This window comes from Trichosurus vulpecula, chromosome 2 (assembly GCF_011100635.1).
Source record: "Trichosurus vulpecula isolate mTriVul1 chromosome 2, mTriVul1.pri, whole genome shotgun sequence".
Lineage (NCBI taxonomy): Eukaryota > Metazoa > Chordata > Mammalia > Diprotodontia > Phalangeridae > Trichosurus > Trichosurus vulpecula.
Window position 1 is genome coordinate 382959327 of NC_050574.1, and position 23235 is coordinate 382982561.

Genomic DNA, 23235 nt, shown 5'->3' on the forward strand with positions numbered 1-23235 from the left:
TTTGCAAGGAGGAAGGCAGGGCAACTGGGGTTAAATGATTTGCCCAAGGTCACACAGCTAGTAAGCGTGTCAAGTGTCTGAGGCCGGGTTTGAACTCAGGTCCTCCTGACTCCAGGGCCGGTGCTTTACTCACTGCACCACCTAGCTGCCCTACAAGTACCAATTTAAACAAAACCTAGCATTATATGTTAATAGGGAAACACTAGAAGCAATCCCAAAAAATACAAGAGTAAAATCATGGAGACCCATTTTCCCCTGTTTTATGTTACACAATATTAGAAACACTAGTTCACAGAACTAAGATAACAGAATGAAATCAGAAGCACAAAAATAATACAGAACTATTTTATTCACTGACGTTTCACTTAGAAAATCCTAGGGAGTTAGCAAAAACAAACAGACAAAAACCTTAACTGGAACAGTTTAATAACTGTTTCAATCAAAGAGTAGAATACAATAAACCCAGAAAATGAAGAGCACATATAATATAGAAATAGCAAAATCCAAGAAGCAATAATAGAAAGGGAAATCCCTTTGAAAACAACTACAAAATTTATGATAAATGGAGGTCAGTCTCTTCAATATACCTATATAGGAAAAATTACAAAAAGTACCTTACAGAAATAATGACAACTAATAAATGTATTTTTATATTAATTAAAGGAATTTGTAGATTTCATGCTATTACAGTATAAGCAAATAAAGAGATTCATTTAGGTGAACAAAAGATGTGAAATATCAAGGTAAGTAATTTTATAAGGATTAAATAGGGAAGAGAATGATCAGACCTCAAACTACCTTATAAAACTAATCATCACAACTAGTTAATAATAGTTAAAAATGCAATGTTAAATCAATGGAATAGATTAGACAAGAAAGATTTAGAAGTAATTAAATTTAATAAACCAAACATTTGATAAAATCCAAACATTAAACTGTCCAGGAATTAACTCTCTATTTGATAAGAAGTGTGGAGAAAAATGAAAAAAGTGGTCTGGCAAATACTAGATTTAGACAAACATTTACATGATATACCACAAAAAAAGTTAGTTAGAAGATGGTATGTGAGCTGCCATCTTGAAGAGAGAGAGAGTCTGTGAAACTGGAAAGAGAAGGTGTATTTCACACGTAGCACAGAGCCAATGCAAAGGCACAGAGGCGGATAGATGGGGTGCTGTGGGTTTGAAAAAGAGGGAAAAAGCCAGATGAGTGGCACTGCAGAGTGAAAGATGGAAAGTAAAGTAGAATGAGGTTATGAAGACAGATGAGGGGAAGGTTGTGAAGATCCTTAAAAGTAAAACAGAAATTTTTATATTTTATCCAAGGGACAATTTGGAAGCCACTAAAGATTACCAAATAGGTAAATGATATAGATGGGTGCTTAAGGAAAATCACACTGACAGCTATGTGAAGGATGGACTGCAAGAGGATTTTGTAGCAGAAAGACCAATTAAGAGACCACTGCAATATTCTATGCAAGAGATTGTTAAGGAATGTTAAGGGGTCCCCTGAACTTGTCTTTTTGAGTTGCCATACATTTCAGACACACTGGACCTGGAGTACGCAGGAGGCCTGAACAGGGCAAGGACAAAGCCCCCTCCCTGAACTGACATTATTTGTTGTTTGTACCCCAAGCTGTCCTTGGGAGTCAAAACAGGTACTACTCAGTCTGCAGCAGACTAAGAAACTCTTTGTGCAGCTGGGACCCTTACAGATAAGCAGCCCATCTTATCTTTGTAGTTTAGCAGCTCCCAAGAGAAAAGAATGCTGCTTTTGCCATCTTAATTATTCATGATTTCTCCTCCCCTGCCACTCTCACGTAGGTGGAAATTTCTGTTTCTCCTCTACTTTTTGTCACAATTTTGTAAATATGCAAGCTTCTGTTTGGCTTTACTTGCTTAGAGTTCCCCATGCATGTTCATTTCTCTTGTAATAAACCTACTTTTTCACATAAGTTTTGTGAAGTTGCGATTGCCTGTTGACAAGGTCAACCTAAGTAGTGACTGTGTAGGTAATGAGAAGGCAATGGATGTGAAAGATACGATGGAGATATAGATGACAATATCTGGCAACTGGTTCATTATGTAGCATGAGAGAGAATGAGGAGTCAAGGGCAACCTAAAAGTTAAGAACATGAGAGAACATGAGAATGGTGATGCTTTCAATAGACACAGACAGGAAAGCCAGAAGAGAGAAGACTTTTGGGAGGAGAGAATATAAATTCTGTTTTGGACATGGTAAGCTGGAGATGACTCTAGAACATTCAGTCTAGAATTTTGACAAGGCAATTGTTAATGTGGGACTAGAGCTGAGAAGAAAGATTAGTGCTGCATATAGAGATCTATTATTCTTCTACATAGAGACGATAATTAAATCCAAGGAAAATGATGAAGTTACCAAAAGAGAGTCTTAAGAAGCCTACAGAGAGCAGAGCCTTGGGAACGCAAGGGGGAATGACATTGTTGAGTCAGCGAGAGATGTAGGAGCAGTCAAAAAGACAGGACAAGAACCAGGAAAGAGCAGTATTATGAAAACACAGAAAAGAAAGAGCATACAGGAAAACAGTACGGTCAGCGATGTAACAGAGAAGTTAAGAAGGCTGAGGACTAAGGAAAGACCATCACAGGTAGCAATTAAATTATTAGTCACTTGGTAGAGAACAGTCTGAATTAAGTGATCACTTCAGAAGCTACCAAACAATTGATGAGTGAGATGTGAGAAAGTGGAGGCAGCAAATATAGACAGATTTTTCTAGGACTCTGGCTAAGACAAGGAGGACAGATATGTGTGGATAGACTGAAGGGATGCTAGGGCCCTATGAAGGTTGTTTAAGGGTGAGAGGTAGCATGATATGTTGCACAGAACAGTGGTGAAGTCCTCAGCTGAAAGGGTCAGGGGAGCAAAATGTGCTCTAGAAAAGGAAAAAAAAGGTTTGTAGTGGGATGTGAGACTAGGTATCAATTCTAGAGGTAGAAAAGGATTTCCTTGCTTCAGTGAGGTCCCTGCTGAATAACAGAAATCTGCTGGACTGTTTGTGTACTCAGTCCACATAGGTATGGTTATTTCCTCTAGCTCTATTCCTTGTATAAATACATAAACAGAAGCTAAGGATGGCTGAGGTAATCCAGGGCCAGGAGCTGAAAACTTTCAGAGTATGAAGTTGAATAGGTTAACTGTAGGGTTGAGATTAGGAAGGAAGGTAAGCAAAGTCAGAGTGGGAGCAATAGCCTAAGAAAGCAAAAGCAAAAAGGTGTGTGGAAGGATTAAAGGTTGCAATGAGAAAGAATAGGTTTTGGAAAGTTTATTAGCTGAGGGACCCTAGGCAAGTCACTTAACATCTTTGCTTCTGTTTCCTCTTCTGTATAATGTTGGGAGGAACAAAAGAGATAATGTATAAAGAATTTTAGAAATTTATGCTATTAAATGTTAGCTATTAATATATATTCACTAAGAATCCTTGTAATATAATCTATAAATTTCTGAGTTAGTAAAGTATTAGGAACTGTCTGAATTTTCCAATTTTTTTTCATTTCGACCCAAAATGTACTTTGTGTGGTATGATGAAAAAAAAAGGGAGCTAGGTGGCACAGTGAGTAGAGCACTGGCCCTGGGAATCAGGAGGACCTGAGTTCAAATCCAGCCTCAGACACTTGACACACTTACTAGCTGTGTGACCTTAGGCAAGTCACTTAACCCCAATTGCCTTCCCTTCTTCTCTCAAAAAAAAAGGGCTTGGGGATCAAGAAAACTGGGTTTAAACAATGGGGCACTGTACTATGTTATGGAAATGCTTGTTTTATTCCATAAATTAAAAATTAAATTAAAAGCAATAAACAATGGGACAGTGGGCATGTCACTTCATGGTTCTAGGCTTCTATTTTATCACCTCCTAAATAAGAAAGTTAAACTAAAAGATCCCAAAGCACCCTTCCGGCTCTAAAGCTAAGATTATAAGCATGTGAACATGGATAAACAAAGCCACTTTAATGTGACTAAAATATAATCAATTACTTTCAATACTTCAACTGACTCAGAATACCAAGAGATTTAGTGCTAGAGAGACAGAATGGTTTCAAAAGCTTCATCGTTTGTTTCTTATTCAAATGTCAGAACAAGTTTTATAAACTATTTTATTCTTCTTGTTCTCTCTTGTTTATCACATCATTCACCACTGGGTGTATGTTAAAATGAAGGAAAAAACTGAAATTCTTCTAACATCAATCAATGAGAAGGTGGGAATAAGAACCATATCATTTTTTTTCATTTATACAAATTTTAAAATTTTTATATACTTAAAATAGTCCAGGAGCTACAGTAACAACAGAGAACTGTTTAAGAGTAAGTCAAATCAAATAATACTTATTATGTGTAACAAACTGCTATGCTACCAAAGGCATGTTTATATAGAGATATATATAAGTATATAAATCAAATAAAGTTTATTATGTGTAACAAATTGTTATACTACCAGAAGTATGTATATATATAGAGACAGACATAGATATAGATATATTAACTAACTATACCTTCAAGCACTCCCACTGCTAGGAACCTTCCATAGAACAATTCTAGCATTGGGTTCTTTGGTTTCTCTCCATCCCTGGAAAACATTTTTTTAATATATAAATGTAGTTACAACTTTTGGATTTATAGATAGTGACTAAACAAAAAAATTTAAAAAACTATATTTAACAAAAAAACCTATGCTGTGACTTAAAGTATAAAGAAAACAATACATTTTGAACTCTCTTATACAGGGTATTTTATTTTATTTTTTTAATAATTAATTTATTTTTAGTTTTCAACATTCACTTTCATAAGCTTTAAATTTTCTCCACCTCCCTGCCCTTTTCCCTCCCCAGGACAGCGTGCAATTTGATACAGGCTCTACAAATACATTATTATTAAACATATATTCACATTAGTCATGTTTATGCATTAATCTCATATTTTAGATGAGGAGTTTTTAACCTAGAGTCCATAAACTTTTAAAAAATATATATTTCGATAAATGTATTTGTATATAATGGATTTCCTTAGTTCTAATCCTATGAATTTTATTTTATGCATTTAAAAATATTCTTAAGAGAAGAAATACAAATACAAAAAAAGGTAAAGAATCCCCAGTTTAGATTGTACCACTATACATACTTTTTCTAACTGAATCAGAAAAAATGAACACAATGCTTTTACATCTTATTTTCAAACTTTTTGCATTATTCAGTACTACAGACCCAGCTAATTTTACCTCTTACATGAGTAGACTATTCACTTTTAAGGAAATGAAGCCATAGTACTTAATAACTACAAATGTGAAATACTCACTGCAATATAGAAAGCACTTTCAATTTCTCGGTTACATTTTAGCTAACTTAATGTTATTTAATCATAAAAATCTTTAGGTATGTATCAACAAGAAACGTGAGTGGCCATGCCCACTAGTTCTTAACAGATCTTTATTTCTATTTGAATAACAGTTTTCATTTTATCAAAGGTAAAAGAAATTAATTTATTTTTCACATCAAGGATACAAGTTAAGAATTAGATTTCTTGTTCGTAAATGTAGTCAAAATTATTAATAAGAAAAGCATTTTTTTTTGGTAAAATGTGAGTTGGAAGGTGGTCTGGATTTGTGATTTTCTAAGTTCAGAGAATTTCCTGGTGTGTTAACTATCTCCATTGATATGCGTTAGTAATTCATCTCTAACTTATAGTCTTAAGAGATCTGCCTGGGACAGAAGCAGTTTAAATGAATAGTTAGCTAATGAATCAAAGGATGGTTTTCTATCTACTATGCTATACTAACTTTCCAATTATGTGATAAAATTGTTCATTTTAGAACCTGTAGTTTCCTAACCTATATTTAGTCTTCTTAAATGGCTGATGGTATGAGAGATTGTAAAATATACATGAATCCTGAATAACAAAACACCACATCTATGTTATATCTCCCTTTAAAGAAGACTAGAACTAAAGAAAATATAAAACGAACACTAATTTCATAAGGAAACTTACCTTTCTTCTTCAGCTTTCATTTGGAAGGCATCTTCTAACCAATCTAATAATTTGTGTGTGAACTCACTCACATCTTGCTGTATTTAAAAAAAAAATCATTATATTTTTCCTACTAATTTTTTTTTAAAAATATCACATTCTAAAAGTAACTTCTGTAAAGTGTCCAAATACCATATTCAAAAAAATTTTACACTAAACATTACAAATGTTGGAAATGTAACAACACAAATATATGATAATGATTTTATATGAAAATTACTATTCTATAACATATGCTTTACATTTAAAAAATTCAATATTAACAAAAACCTAAATTTCAAAAGTCATTAAAAGGATTCCTCAAATAATAGAGGTAAAGGGTTTATTTTTTTTAATCAAATTACACTTGAATTTTCCTAAGCACGTGTATACTTTGGTATATGCAGCAATAAATTATTTAACAAAACAAAAATTCCCCAAGCTACTTTCATCTCCCAAGTGAGATGAGTCAAAATTTATTAGAAAACTCTTTCTATATATATGGTTATGTTACACCTAGTTGTAACTTTATAATATGATGGAAAGTAGAAAGGACTGAAGACTCTTCTTATCACAATACTCGCATACCTCAGTAACTGTGAGGTCAGGAAAGACATTAAGATTTAACTATAGCCACTACTTTGCTTCTTTTTAGTAATGACAACTTGGTTGAGTTGTCAAAACTGATTGCTATTTACTACAGCAATTTTTATTCCTTGAAAATCTGTTCTTCTAGGTCAGTAAAAATCTATAATTCAAGGGGTTTGTATTAGGAAACTGGTAAAACAGAAGATGCCAAGTAGTCATTTAATTCCCTAAACAAACTTGAAGAGGAGTATGTCCTACATTAAAGAAGCTGAGGGGCGGAGTTGGAGGTAGGGAGAAATTGTAGAAAAGACGGGTATTTCTTCTTTTAGGAGGGCCTGTGTTCTTTTGATGTACAGTTTTTAGAGACAAGACACAGCAAAATAAAAATACTACAACTTTTTTGCTCTTTGTTGATTGATATGACTGTCATTAGTATCTAAATTTTTAAACTCTTGCTCCCCTGAGGATGATTCAACTCTGAGGCCTACTTGATTGGTGAGTTCCTGCAGAGGGGAGAGGGGGATGACAGGCATATGATATAAGCAGCCCCACCCACGTTACTCACTACTCTCTGGTGAGCTCCACCTCCACACTGACTCCCTCCCACCCAGTTCTTTAGGTTGGGTCTCCTCCATTAGAATATAAACTCCTAGAGAAGTTGTTTTGCTTCCTCATTGTTGTATCCCTAGTTATTAGCACAATACACATATTTTTTCAATTTAAATGACAAATTAATTTGGGAACCAATAGACCTTATACAACATTTCTAGCTAGATGTTAAATATACATATACATATATATACATATGTATATGTAACATCTAGCTGGAAAATTGTGTGTGTGTGTTTGTGTGTGTGTGTGTGTGGGTGGGTGGGTGGGTGTAAACATCAGTCAAAGTTACAAATGGAAAAAGGGGCAAAATTTTAAACAAAATACCATAAGATGATTTTCCTTTGATAGATTGCTCTGGGTGGGGGCATGGGGTATGTGAGCCTATGTAGGTGAAAGAGAGATAGGTCAAGTCAATAAGCATCCATTAAGTTTTTACTACATGCCAGGCATTGTGCTAAGTACTAGGAATATAAAGAAAGGGGGAGAAAAAGCCTAAAAAAGTCTAATCAGATTAAATGTAATTAGCCATAAATGAATAAATATCCCTGTAAAAGCTACCTGTTGTGAGCCATTCGATTTGAAAGCATCTTTAAGAATATCAACTGCTCTTGAAGGATCAACATATTTTCTTTTAGAACCAACAAGAAGTGCAAACAGATGCCGCAGCTCACGCATAAAAGGCAAATTCCGATGTTCCTAAATTTTAAAAATAAAAAAATTAATAAAAATTGCATCCTCATGAAATAATCATCCTGAAATTGGCTAAGAGCACACTAGCAAAACAAGTGGGTAGTATGTCAGGCATCCATTCATCATATGCAAACAAGGAAAAGCAGATCTGGAAGCATTTAGGGCATCCAAGAAAAAGTCATATAGATCAGCAATATAATACATGTTAACTCCTACATAAAAAGCCTTCCTTGACTTCCAATCCTCCTTCTACTCCCAAGCCTTCTCTGATTTCTCTTAATTCCAATCTCTCATAATTGTTTGAATCTTTCCTCTATTTTTTTTTTGGGGGGGGGGGGGGCGCGGCGAGAGGAAGACTAACTCTTGCACATAGGAAATTCCCAAAAGGAAATTCAATTACCTACTGGTATATGTGTTAAAACTTATATTCTACCTCACATTATCATTTTTTGTGTTGCTGTTTTATCCCATACATTAAACTGTAGTCTCCCTCAGGGGACGCACAATGTGTTCTTTCTACTTTGCAACCCTTGTTTCTACATTAGATAGATTGATTTTAATAATCTGTGTATTTCACTGGTGTGAAAAGTGTGTACACTGACATGACTGGTAACCCAACAACCACCTTAGCAGACAATCATGAACTGCTATAGTCAACAATTTCACTACCTGGTAACTAATTTTGTGTTTTGGTGATGGCTTACATATATATCTATATCTACATATTAAGTACTCAATGCTTATCTGACGGAACTGACTGACTCACACACTGTTGCTCAAGCTATTTCTCAACCCTACTGTGTCTTCCCCATTTCTTTCTTCCTAACCAAAAACTTAAGACAATTAGTGATACTGAAAGTCTTTTGAATTCAAGGTTCTAAAGTCCTGTAACTGACAGTACTGCTACCACATATGACTAAGCTACAAAACAATCAGTGTGCTTTTAAGGCCACAAGGAGGAGTGATTAGAGGATAGATCTCAGAGTCAGAAAGACCTGCTTCTGACACATGCTAGCTGTGTGACCACGAGTAAGACATTTGAGCTCTTGTTCTAACTTCCCCAAGATTATATAGTTCTAGAAGGGCTAGAAATGTTCAGTGATGGAAAAGTTTTTATGCTAGCAGTTGCCCACACTGATAAATGACTGACACTCAAAAATGTTCTCACATTCCCTGGTCTGTTTGGTGTAAAGGAACTGAAAGAGGCACTGATTTTCTACAGAATTGGATCAGAAGGATCACAGATTTAGAGCTAGAAGGACCACAGAAGACACTGTGTTCAACCCACCTCATTTTTACAGATAAGGAAATTGAGTCACAGAACCACTTAATGACTTGCCAAAGGGTAGTCAATAAATATTTGAGGCAGCATTTGAAATTAGGTCTTTTTGATTGCAAATCTAGTGCTGTTTCCTCCACCCTAGTCATAACAGAATCCATGTGTTCCTGATACTTTTTTGCATAAGCAAAGTAATGCATAATTCATTTTATAATTTACGTAGATTAAATCAATCCTGTCTTTTCGATATCAGTCAAAATATCTTATGACTGGGGCATTCCAATTGTAATTCTCTAAGAAGGAAAATCTTATTAAATAATCAATTCTGCCTACTAGTTAAAATTATCTGAGAAAATATTTGCCTTCACCTTTTATATCTAAAATATGAGAATTCCTATTTGCCTTTTAAAACCGCTTGTTTATTTTATTTTTTAGCTGATTATGTCTCCATGATCTTGCATGGTAATACAAACTGCACTTTACACCTGGACACCTTAGGGTTATTAAATTCCATGTTTGCAAGGATGTCCAAGTTAGATCTAAGTTCATTGTTGAATTTAATCAGAAACTAGTAAGCCATTCTAATATCCCCTAAAAGCATTTCACCAGGCTCACCTTAATTGGAGGCCATAGAAATCAATGACACTGCTATGTACCAAACCTGAATACTTGCTTCAGTGTTCAATAGCTGTCAACATGCTAAACTAAAATCATATGCTGTATCCAAGAGAACTTCTATAAAATCAAGAACTATGGTTCAAAAGGCATTAATGGCAACTATTCTCATACCTTTTATAAAAACAAAAGGTAGATATTTGTTATCTAAAAAATTAATTTAAAAAAAAGGAAAACAAAATTCAAAATAATGCTAAATACAGTATGTAGGTTAGTATTAAAGGTTTTAAAAAAAAGTTATTTTATTTTAAAAAGAACACTTAAAAACAGTCTTCTACCATAGTACAGGAGAGTGTAAAGTACAATGGAAAATGTGCTTTAGGATCATTTAAGACTTCTAGACAACGGAAAGTCACAAGCCTATACAACTTTTATGACTCTTCAAGGGACAAGGTGGAATTCAGTAGACACAGAAATCATCAAAACACAAAAACACAAAATAAGTTACACTTTAAGGGACAAGAAATGACTCAGTGGAGATTTGCCAGTAATTTCTGAATCAAATATTTATGTGGTGTCAGATCACAGAATAGTCAGAACAAATCAGAAGGAAAGCTAAAGTTGTGACAGCAGCAGCTCAAAGCCAACTGCTTTGTTTTCAAATCCAAAAATGGAAGATGAAAAATAGACCTTTTGTCAAAAAATATGACTAACTCGGAAATCAGCAAAACAAGGCAAAAAGATCCCAGAAACAGCCTCTACCAGCAAAGAATTTCTCGGTCAAATAAACATTATAGACAAAGGCAGCACCAATTTAAAGTAAAAGTCAACCTCCCATTATTTAAAAAATGATTATAATCATAGCAAGACTTAAAAAAGAGAATTAAGTAATACTCAGAAAAACTTCTACATTTCACTCCTAGAAAAATGCAGTAATAATGGAGAAGTTTAGATTGAATGCCAAGTTTGGGAAACCACAAGTTGAGTTTCTGAGATGCAATTAAATGAAAAAGCCACCTAAATATTAAATAAAAATGGAGAATAGGTGAGAGAATACAGTATTTTCCCAAGATAGGCAATTCAACTACACTCTCACTTGGAATGACAATACCCTTGCCAAAGGTTGACCATAGTTGCTACCTCCTTTCCTCCTTGGGGCCCACTGCTAACAGTTATGCCCTAGAACCCAGTCCATTCCATGAAAGTTCCTAGGGTTTTCTATTCCTTGGATCCTCTAACCTTTCATATCTTTATTAATCTTCTCCCACCATATCTCCAATCTCTGGGCATGTTCTCAGTACTGGCCACACATCTCAAGTCAAGTCAAATCAGATCAATAAGCATTCATTAAGCACTTACTATATTCCATACACTGTGCTAAGACAGGATACAAAGAACATGAAAAAAATGCCCTCGCTCTTATAGAACTCACAGTCTAATAAGGAAGACATCATGTAAAGAACTAGGTTCAAACAAGACATACACAGAATAAATTGGAGATAATTTAAGAGGGAAGAGACTAACATTAAGGGAAATTGGAAAAGATTTCTTATAGAAGGTGGCATTTTACCTGGGAATTGAAGGAGGTCAAAAGCCTGAGATGGAGAGAGAGAATTCCAGGCAAGGGGGACAGAGAAAAGGAATGTAGCTGGGAGATGGAATATCTTTTGTGAGGAAAAGCAAGGAGGCCAGTGTCCCTGAATCTCAGAGTATGTGGTAGGGGAATATAAGATTCAAAAAATAAGAAGGGGCCAACTTATGAAGGGCTTCAAAAGCCAAACGAAGGATTCTATATTTGATCCTGGAGGTATTAGGGAATCAATTATTTTACATGGGGTGTGACATGGTCACACTCAAACTTTAAGCAGGTCAATTTCACAGCTAAGTGGAGGCTGGATGGGAGTGCAGAGATACTTAGGGGGCAAGGAGAACAACATCCCAAGAGAAGCTCTTTGGTTTGTTCCAACAGAAGAAGAGTACAGTGGGTGCCTCCTGTTACTATAGACTTCGCTGGAACTTTTGCAATGGAAGAAACAACTGTATACATAGGCTAGTGAAGGAAACAAAAGAGTATGGTGTTTGTTTTGTAGATCAGTGTAGGAAACAGTTTAACCCCCTTTTCAACTCTTCATCCCCGCCCAGGGTGACCACTAGGATGTATAGAAAGAATTTGGTCCTTAAGTTAAAATCCATCCAAATACAGAAATAATGTCATTTCTTGCTAATTAAAAGCGATAAAGGCATTAGTGATGATGGAAAAGGTATTAATCTTATGATTGGAAAATATAAGCTATAAATATGTGCCTATCTATGCAACAAGTTTCAAAAAAGTCTTGGCTTCCATGTACTGTTCAACCTGCTCAGTCATCTAATGCAAAGGAATTCAAAGCTAGCCAACTGACAATGTAAGTAAGATTAATACTTTATGCACTGACTTTGGAACCTAACTTATGAGTAAGACGTGACTACAACTGGATAGATCCATTTATATAATTTTACCTTTTGGTTTCGGGGTAAATCTTGAGCACTTGCAGGAGGACTGTAATTTAGTACTAATCTTCGAAATTCCAGAAGATTAAATAATGACTGAAAAGAAATGAGAGATTTAACATTTTTAAGGGAGGAAAAACAAAACTACTAACATAAGTTAAAAATTAGAATTCATTCTTAATGACTTATTTTCTAGTCAGATAGTCAACAAGTATATATTAAGTACTGTGTTCCAGATACCATACTAAAACACTGGGGACACAAAGCAAAGGTAAAAAAAAGTCCCTGTTCTCAAAAAGTTCAGTCTAATGGGGGAAACAAAATGTATAAAATCTATGTACAAAGAAGACACACATAGGAAAAATTGGAGATAATACCAAAGGAAAAGTACTAGCATTAAGGAAAATTGTAAAATTCTTCTTATAGAAGGTACAATTTTACCTGGGACTTTAAAGAACCCAGGAGAAAGAGATGAAGAGGAAGAGAATTCCAGTCATGAAAGAAAGCAAGTGATAAGTCATGGAGTTGGGAGGTGGAGTGTCTTGTGTGAGGGGGCTACTACTGTATTTTTAAAATGTTAATTCTTCATCTAGTTTAGGAACTGTGAGATGGACTCTTTCATATAGGCAATGATAGAAGATACTTCACTTTGATGTTGCCTGGTTTCAACTTCACAGAACAAGATAGTTCCCCTTTACCTTGTAAGCTCCTTGATAGCAGAAACTATCTTTTTTTTTTAATTGTATCCTCAGTCCTTAGCACAGTGCCTGAGAAAGTCTTAGGTGCTTAATGTTTACTGGATTGGATTTAGAATGAAAACATTTTTCTCTCTCTCTGCAAAAAGACTATTAACATTCTTTTTATTTATCTTAACTGGTAACAATATTTATTAAATTTTGCCATAAAAAGATACAAATCAATACAGAAATTATACACAGGATCATATAACTTAAATTTTTAAAAGGAAGGTGCATATACATCAGAATATTCACGCACCGTCTGATAAAACCATAGAAATACAGAACCAAATAGACTTCAAGGTAAAACTTCACTAATTTTTAGCATATTTGGGATGAAGGACACAGTCTATAGTAGCAGAAATTCTGACATAAATACATTTTTAATATTAAGTTCCTACTTTAAAAGTTCATATAATAACTAACTTTCAAAAAAAAAAAAGGTTTCCATTAGCAATACACCCCCTGGTTGAAAGGCAACATAATTCCTATAAGGGAAAATCATGCTTGACAAAATCGAGGTTGACTGAGGGGATATAAAGAAAACTAGTAGGTGTAAATTGGATTTAAAAACAAAAACAAAATTTGACAAGGGTTTCCCTAAACTCTTTACATTTTGATTTGCTTGCTAAACCCTTCCCTCACATGATAGCTTAGTCTAAATTAGTAGAGTCCAAATTCATTATGTTTTATTGTATTTCTTCTTCTTTACTTTTTGGATGAAAACTCTCCATTGGCTAACAGGAAAGTCTTCACTTAAACTTCACAAAGAAATACCTTAATTCTAGGTTAAAGGGCACAGAAAATTCAATATAGGTTTGGTTGGCATGCTTTGAACAATTGCTCTAATTAAAGTAAAAATTTATAAGGATGTTATATGTGGACACTCCCTAAACCTTTTTTAAAAAATTACTTGAGCCTTTGTACTGATCAAATAATATAGATGAGTAAGTCATCTGGCATAAACTTTCTACTTAGTCATTCTTTTTTACTGTCACTCAAACACTAAGGGCTCAGTCTCACCTCTATCTATACCTTTTATCATACTATAAATAACTTGAGTATCCTTCTACCTCCTCTCTTAGCCAAATCCTTCTTGTCTTTTTTCTAAGGCCCAGATCAATTTTCACCATGTCCTTGAGGCTTCCACATACTGCAATCTTTACTTATTTCTTTTTTATGATTCTTAGAAAACTTAAAGTCTGCACCATACAATTTAGAATTCAATGAGCATTTATTAAGGAACTATGTCAGATGTTGTACTAGCTGCTGAAGGTAAAAAGACAAAAATGAAATTGTTTCTGCCCTTAAAGAGTTCACAAAAAAAATTAAACATAAAACATATTCAGTGTTTTGTATTGCCTCCTATTTTTTTTTTATATCTAAGTCTCGTATCTCTGGCCACATCGTAAGCTAAAGGATCAACCAATCAATAAGCATTTACTAAGCCCCTATTGTACGCACAGAATAGTACTAGATGTTGGATATACAAATACAAAGAATAAAATAATTCCTACAGGAAATTAGTCAATATGCATTTATGAAATACCTACTTTGTACCAGGCACTGTGCTAAGCACTAAGATCACAAAGTGTGAAAGAGCCCCTTGAACTTGTTTTCTTAAGTTGCCCTATTTTCCAGAGATGAAGCCCCCTTGAGCTAAAATAACAGGGATCTTTTGCAACTGAGCTCTCTATTAAACTTTCAATGCCCTTGAAGCCAATCAGCTACAAGCCTGGATCCAAATCCAGATTGAAAAACCACTTGGGGCATCTCAGACTTTTAGATAAGTGAGACCATCTAGCTTTATGGTCAAGTTATAAGGGTGGGGAACCTGCTGTAGGTTCCCAGGAGGGGCCCCACCCATGCTGAACTTTTCTCAGGACTGAACTCTAAGGAATTTTTCTCTTTCCCCCTCCTTTTTGCATCCTCCAGCTCTCTCATTCTTGCTGTAACATAAATATCCAAGGGTCTGCCTGTATTACAGGCTCCTTTGTACTTGATATAAGAAGTTCTGACCTGCAGTTGCCTTTCTCTTGTAATAAATCAAGTTACTACCTACACCTTGTGGAGTTGTGGCTTTTTGGTAATAACAGAAAAGCAAAAATTGTGCTGCCCTTGAGGTGTCACATTCTAATGAGGAAAACATTTTACACAGGTGCCAGGCACGCAGCAGCTAGTACCTTCCCAGCTCTACAGGGCTCTTTGAGTTCCTGTAAGACCAGTATAAAACTTCAAGAACTTTTGAAAATACATCTGAGCTAGGTTTTGCCAAAAGACAAAGAGAATGATTTCCTGATTCTGGAATTTTTATGATGACTATATAATGTATGTAATTTCATCCTATCCAAGGAATTTCCATTAAATAAATCAGATATTATCAGTAATGTTATTAAAGCTAAGATACAATGGCAAGTCATTTTTAATAAAGGAGTAAAATTATGCCTCAAATCATAGAACTTTAAAGCTGAAAAAGATGCTTTATTAACATGTAGTTCAAAACTTCATTTTACAGATGAGGAAGGTTAGAGTAATGGAAGAACCAGGACAAGAACTCAGATTTTCAGATTATAGTCCAGTATTTTTTTGTATTGTACCACATTTCCTGCCTCACTGAAAAATGTATGGAAATGTATGAAAATGCAGGAAATGTATGAAAAAAAAAGTGTATATACTATAAATATTTCTCTATACCCTAAACAGCAAGGAAAATTGCCAAGAAAAATTATGTTCCAAAAGCACTGCCTGAGGACTTACCTGGGTCACTGTCTATATTTGACATAGAAATAAATAAATGAATAAGTAAGTAAAAGTTTTTGTGAAGTGAAGGAATTAATCAGCACTTAATGTGGGAAGCAGAGAAACTTCAAAATTTGAAAAACAAGGAATCCAAGACAAAAATGCCACTGTCCCCATTGTCTCTAAAACTTCTGCTTAACTCTCCTATAGTCAGAAATTCAGTTTCCCTCTGAATTCTCATAGAAATTTCTATCAATCTGATGTAAACATAATCTAATACTTAGTAATTGTAAAGTTGTGTATGAATTGCTTGGGACAAGCAATGCTTTGGTTGTGGCTTAATTTTATGACTGCAATAGTCGTGGTATATATTTCTATGGTCACTAAACTTACTCAGAACGTATCACCTTTAACAGATGAAAACAAACTGATCTAGTTTCCCTACCCTAATTAAGTCTCTGTTAAACGAGTGTTGACTATCATTTCACATATAGTTACATTTATATTTCAACTGCTTTCCTTTGTTGTGTTTTGAGTTCTGGGGTTTTTAAGAATGAATAATACTCCAAGGAAATATACAAAACTTGTAGCTCTTAAAAGAGGACACTTCAATGATTTAGTGATATTGAAGGGGATGCTGTAATGTTAATACAATTTGAAGATCTTCCCATCCATTAATAGGCCCACGCGACCTGTCTGAGTCACATGGAAGCCTGAGTCACATGAGTCTATGGTGGGAGGAGCTTTCTGAATGGGTGAAACTGGAAGGGGTGGAGCAGAAAGTGAGGCAGAGCAATCAGAGCTGGGAGAGAGACTGTGGGAGTTGCAGCTTGGAGAGAGAGAGCCAGTCAGAGAACAGAGTAGCTAGCATGAGTGAGAGAGGGGCATTTCTGCCTAAGAGAGCTTGGTTTGTGGGAAGGCCAGATGGCGGGAAGGCTTGGGGATGTCAGTGCCCCCTGCATTGATACCGTGTATAGATTTCTTTGCTGCTATGATGGATTTGGCTTTCTGGTGTTGGGATTTGGCTTTCTGGTGTTTGAATAAATGTTTTGGTTCTTCCTTCAATGAAGAGTCTGTTATATTTTGTGATTCAGAACCATACTAGCATATTCATAGCAGCCATAGCCACCATATCGCATCGCACTGGAGCTACAAATGTTGACATGGGGAAGTCAAGCATTTCAGGATCATTCAAAGCCCAACATAAAACAAGATTCTGCGGCATTAAAGCACAAAGAAAAATAAGGCTAAAATGAAAAATAATGCCAAGAACAAACCTTGCTATGAAATTGCCTAATTAATCCTCAAAAAACAAGCAAAGTCATTCAGAGACACCTGGTGGTAGGAGGGTTATTACTGATTCCTCTATAGTATGGCATAAGCTTCTAGAAGTAGGAAAAACAGCTAAAAGGACAGCATTTTTTTTAAAAAAGTAGCTACTAACCCTTACTGTGAAGAAAGAAAATATACTTGTCCTGCGCAAGGTAGTACGAACACTGGAGTAGTGAATGATTCAAGGCTATACCAAAACTATTATCAGATGGAAGTCTTGGTAAGCCTGTAAGATCTCACCATCTTCATCAGACTTTAAAATATCCATTTCCCTCCACTTTCAAAATGTTTGGGGGATTTTAAAATTCCATGGGTCTGGAAGGCTTGTTCGCATTGAGGGAATGATGAACTCTGATAAATATATTGATATAACAACAAGCAAAATTGTTATGGATTTATAGAAATTCATAAAGATGAAATACTGCAAAAATGACCTTGTACCATGCAATACATTACAAAATGTTGAGAAATTTATTCAAGGGATAGAGAAAAATCTCTATCAGCGGCCTAGGAATTAGACTTAGTATTATTTGTTATACTGTGAACCTAGGGTTACATTTTGGACCATATAGTTCTTAACTGGCAATGGTTAGCTTCCTATCTTTAGGTGATTTTTTTTAAGATATATCCTCCATACTAAGAAAGAGAAATTTGACCATCTATCATTATTGCCAATTCAGTTGTAAGGCAATTGTCAACACTAGATAAATTAGTATAAAAATTGGATACTAATGAAGAGGGTAAATAATATCATAAAATGACCTCCTTTCTTTCTAAGACCCATGTTTTAACAAAACTGATAGTTTTCAAGAACTGTGTCTTTTAAAAGCACTAAATTCACTTTTTAAAAGAAATAAACACAATAAATGTTAATTCAGAAAATTATCTAGTGTATATCAGTAGAAATGGCTAATGAGCGAAAAAGAATTAATTTCTGGTTTAGAGGCAGCAATTGGAAATTTCAGGTTGAGTGTTTTAATCTGTAAGTTGTCTGATTTCTGCAAATGATTTTATTAGTTGAGGTCACTACACATACATTGTTAGAGAGCAGAATCATGAAAGCTGCCTTTTCGTGGTAAGAATGAGAGAATACTTCCATTTTTAATAAAAGAAAAAGGTGCTAGACTTGAAATCTTGTTTATTCAGCAGTTTTTCCATATATAATGGAAATTTCTTAGATTCAAAACCTTAACCTCCTACCATCTGATTTAAACCTTGGTGCAAACACAGAAACTAAAATTAAGGCTGAACTGGGGGAAAAAAATGACTGTTCAACAAAGGTATACTTAATATGTGTGATTCCACGATGAACGATTAAAGAATAGACATCCAAATCTGTAAACTGAATGATGAATAGCGTAGAATAAGTCATTGCAGTGAAAGGAGGCTATATTGCATATTTAATGTTTTTAAACAGTTAAATTATCTAGTGTACATCAATACAAATGGCTACGAAGTAAAAAAAAAAAAATTCCTGGTCTTTAGGCAGCAACTGGAACCCTGCAGATTGAATGCTTAAATCTGTAAGTTGATTTCTACAAATGATTTTATTAGTTGAGGGCACTGCACATACATTGTAGGTTTAATGAAGATGCTAATGAATTCGTTTTACTTTATCTCACAGTTAATGTGTACATCAATATATGTCTATTTTCCTACCAAACTGTCAACTCCTCAAGAGAGGGAACCGTTTATCTATCTCAATCGACAAAGTACAGACCTTACAATATTTTGTGCTCAATAAATGTCTGCTGAATTGAGATTTCTAGTCCTAGTTCCCATAAAATAGCCACCATGGTTTGGAAATTCATTTCCATAAATGACATCAGCTTCTACAAACAATTTTTGTTAGAATTAGAAAGTATTGCTTATGATTCAATAACCATTTTGTTTCATCTTCTTGATTTCCAAGCTGTTCACAAACAATTATCCTGGTCCTATCTGTATAGTATTACTTAGGTTATCTATTTTGCTGTTCACATTGGTACTTCAACTTCCTTTTACTTCTGTGATATTATAAGTCAGTGTGCAGTTTCTTGAAGATATTATCCACATCCATTAGTTTCATTTGAATTTCTCTCTATCAAGGTTTTAATTGGGGGGGGGGGTATCATGGACCCCTTTTGTCATTTGGGTGAAACCTATGGACTCCTTATCTGAATAATTTATAATACCCAAAATAATACACTGACAATTACAAAGTAAACCAATTTTGTTGAAATATAGTTACAAAAATATTTTTTTTTTAAAAACTTCATGGACCCCAGGTTAAGAACCCCTGGTTTGGATGATTTAGACTGTAAGTATAGCTTTGAAACATTAGCGCACGACTTCAAATCCTTGGTACCTGGCACTTGCTAAAAAGACAGGCAGATATGGATAAATCTTTAAGCCAGTGCAAATAATGTATTGGTTAGAAAATTAACAAAATAATAAATAAAAAAGCTGAAATCACAACATAAAAGAAAAAAGGAACTACCAGAATTTTTATACAGAGTAATATGCCAACAAAACTGAATTTTAAAAAATAGAGGATTATCTACAATATTGAATACCCAAATTAACAAAATACAATATAGAACTCTTAAAAATCTAGTCCCCAAGAAGGAAACTAAACTTGATAGAAAGGTATTATAAGAGGGAAAAAAAATTCAGGTCCAGACAGATTTACAAGAGAATTTCACCTAAGAATAACTGATACTAATATTTTAAAATTATTTACAAAAATTAAGAAAAAAAGCACTCTACCAAATTTCTTTTATGGGATTAATATAACCCTAATACTTAAATTAGAGAAGAACAAAGCAAAGAAAAACTTTTAAATAAAATTACATCAAAGAGAATATATAAAATAATTTATCTTTATATCAGAGATGCAAAGATAGTTCAACATTTGGAAAGTAATCAATATAAATAATTATGTTAAAAAACATCCAGAACAACATAATTATCTCAACAGATACAGAAAAAAACCCTTTGATAAAGTTAATGCTAGAAACAGTACCTCACAATGTTATAGGAATCCAAGTAAAGCAATACTTAGTGAACTGATCCATAAAAAGATTAAACAAGGCAACCTTTAAGGACCCTTCCAACTTTCAGACTGAAAAATTTTAAAGCAATATGTATTAAAATAGCAGAAGATGAACACTATCCTGACACATTCTGGTGAGCAACAAATAAGATCTGATGCATAAAAATAATTTCCTAGTTGGGAGCCTTATTCCATGGGAAACTATTCTTAATACAAAAGATGATGCATTCTTATCCCTACCTGATACTTTCTTCCAACAAACAGAGAAAATTCACCCAAAATAGATAAATACATATTAATTTAGTAAAAAAGATTACTTAATTTCTTTCCTCAAACTTGGAGAAAGAGAAAACAATATGCTATTCTCCAAACAGTTTTGAGGAAGGAAGAATCATATATGTTTTTGGTTTTGATATACGTATACATTTATATATGTACATAGAAATAAAAGAAACACAGTAAATAAGAAACATAAAAGGCATATCCATATCCCTACTTACTTCAAACGCAATGTTTAGAATAAAGAACCTTACCTGAATAACAGCACTAAACCAGCAAGTATTTCCAACATTCTTTAGCCCAACTGGACAATTCTCCTGTCTTTTTCTATCATAAGGGTTTGGAGAATCACTCCATACTTCTGTATGTGTCCTCTTCAAACTTGCTTTATTTTCTGCTATGCTGGCTTCAAGGACTCTTGAAAAGCCAATAAAAAGGAAGGGGAAAATGTTACCATGGTGTTTAATACAGAAATGTTATAAGATATGAGAGTTTGAGGTATATGAAGAAACACTGTCTCAGTAAACCTGATTAAATAAACTAATACTTATTATAGTAGTACATTTTGAAAAGAAGTTCACTTAGAAAATACCTTCCTTGAAAGACATCTTGATAGCAACCGTGAAAGTTCAAGTGAGACCTGAATGATTTGAGAAAGTATATTTCTATATTTGCCTAAATCAAAGGTACTTCAAATACCTAAGTGGATGAAGAAGAATCTAGTTAAGTGTCTTGGGCATCAAAAAATCTGAATTTTAGTCATAGCTTTGCCACCAGTAGATCTATAACCTATTCGCTTCACCCTGCTGGACTTTCCTGCCTTCATTCATGCAATGCAAGGTTTAGAGGCAGTGTGGATCTAAGTTCAAATGGTTTTGACACTTATTACTAAGGAGACCTTGGACAAGATATTCAACTTCTCTGGGCCTTAGTGTTCTCATATAAAAAATGTGAAAGAGAACCCTTCTTTTTAGCTCTAAATCTATGATCTTGTAATTAGATGATCTCTTGTGTTCCTTCCAGCTCTAAAATTCTATGACATCCAAACAAAGGAACCTACAGCAATGCACAAATTACTTGGGACAAAATAAACTAAATTTATTGACATACTCAATAAGCCTCCCTATGTCTTAAATCTTTAAAAACATCAGCATGCAAGATGTTCTCCTCTCACTGCAAGTATTTGTTTTACACAATCCGGCACTGAGTTCACAAGGCTTGGACTCATATTCTTTAATCTATCATAAAATCACATTTTTATCATAATGGAATTAAGCATAACTTTGACAAACAACCCATTTCCCCAAATTTAACCTTAATTATAGCCCTTAGATTTGCCAAAGGTTTAAATCAGATAAGCTTCCAAGTCACTACAAGTCACTTCCAAGTTTTCCTCCACATCTTTGGATAAATTTGATATTTTGTGATATTTGGCATGATACAAGGCTATTTTATAGTATTTTATGGTCATTTCTGAATTTCTATAATTCTAGAAAAATTCTGCTTATTATCATAGTAAAAACATCAAAATTCATCAAATCCCTCAATAGAGATAAGCCTTCCAGACCCACCCCAGAACTGTAAAATTCCCAAAACATGCTGGGGGTAGAGGTAGGTAAAAATGGATATTTTGAAGTCTGACAAAAATGTTGAGATCTTGTAGATTCACCAAGAGTCTTTATGATAACAGCTTCGGAATAATTTTGAATGAAAAAGTTAGTTTTAGCATTTCCTTTTTCTAATTAACAATACTCCAATCTTTGTATTGCCTTGCTCATGACAACACGTGTTCTTCATAGTGAGGGTTGGCAGCTACTTTTTATTAATTGCCCATTCAGTGGTTCTTCCAACTTTAAGAAACCTATGCCCACTAAAGAGAAATCTATAACTCTTGTAGCCCCTAGGTGTCTCTGAATGTCTTTGCTTGTTTTCTGAGGATTAATAAGGCTGTTTCATAGTAAGTTTGTTAGTCTTGGTATTGTTTTTCATTTTTAACCAAACTTTTATGTGCTTCCATACCAGTGAATCATGTTTTATAGTGAGCTTAAATGATTCTTGAAATGCTTAAGTTCCCCTCAAACATCTACTTCAATATCTTTAACAGTCATTGAAATGTACTCTTTAAAAGCTGTAAGTTTTGTATGTTTCCTTTGAGTAATATCCATTCCTAAAACCAAAAAGAATTAAAAACATTCCAAAAGAGAGCAATGAAATACATGTATACAGCATGAAATTCGCTGCTTAGCTGACAAAGAACTAATGTTGAGGAAACTAACCAATTTGTCTCATCTGATCAATGTGATATGTCCTGAGTAAGCCTAATGTCAATAGAAGTACATACTTGTGACCACTCTATCACAAAGTGAAATCATATAAAAATCATTGCTTGTTCTGAAATAAACATCTGCAAATTATAGCTGCATTTATGAAGAATAAAACTCATCAGAATACTTTTGGGTGACTCATATAATTTACCAAGAACACAAAGTACAAGTGACTAGTAATCTTTACTAATTTAAGTATTCCTCCCCAAAGTAGTATCTTAAATATTTTATTTTAATTTATAATATAGCTTCTTGTATTTTGTTTTTAAAAAAGAGCCTTTACTTTTCATAACTAACAACTTGTTCCACAGAATAACTGAATTATTCCAAAATTCATGTCAATTATAATTTTGCTTTATTCAATTAGGGAGCATCTCTCCTGTATAGACAATGCCAGGCTCACTAGCAAACAGATACTAAATCCTTCCTAGAGACTAGAAATTTCCCTTGTAATAAAATATAAAATACTATATGTTCACCTAT

General features: G+C 34.2%; 1 protein-coding gene across 3 annotated transcripts in view; it reads right to left on the reverse strand.

Moving 5' to 3' along the window:
- USP25 (ubiquitin specific peptidase 25) overlaps positions 1-23235 on the reverse strand; it is a 188323-nt gene that overhangs the window by 97009 nt on the left and 68079 nt on the right. For all 3 annotated transcript variants that reach the window (XM_036744290.1, XM_036744291.1, XM_036744289.1), the window contains 5 exons: positions 20683-20845; positions 12317-12403; positions 7792-7929; positions 6016-6092; positions 4527-4600 (listed from right to left, as the gene is read on the reverse strand). In XM_036744290.1, coding sequence (XP_036600185.1) covers positions 4527-4600; positions 6016-6092; positions 7792-7929; positions 12317-12403; positions 20683-20845 — 539 coding nt within the window. The remainder of the gene's footprint in view (positions 1-4526; positions 4601-6015; positions 6093-7791; positions 7930-12316; positions 12404-20682; positions 20846-23235) is intronic.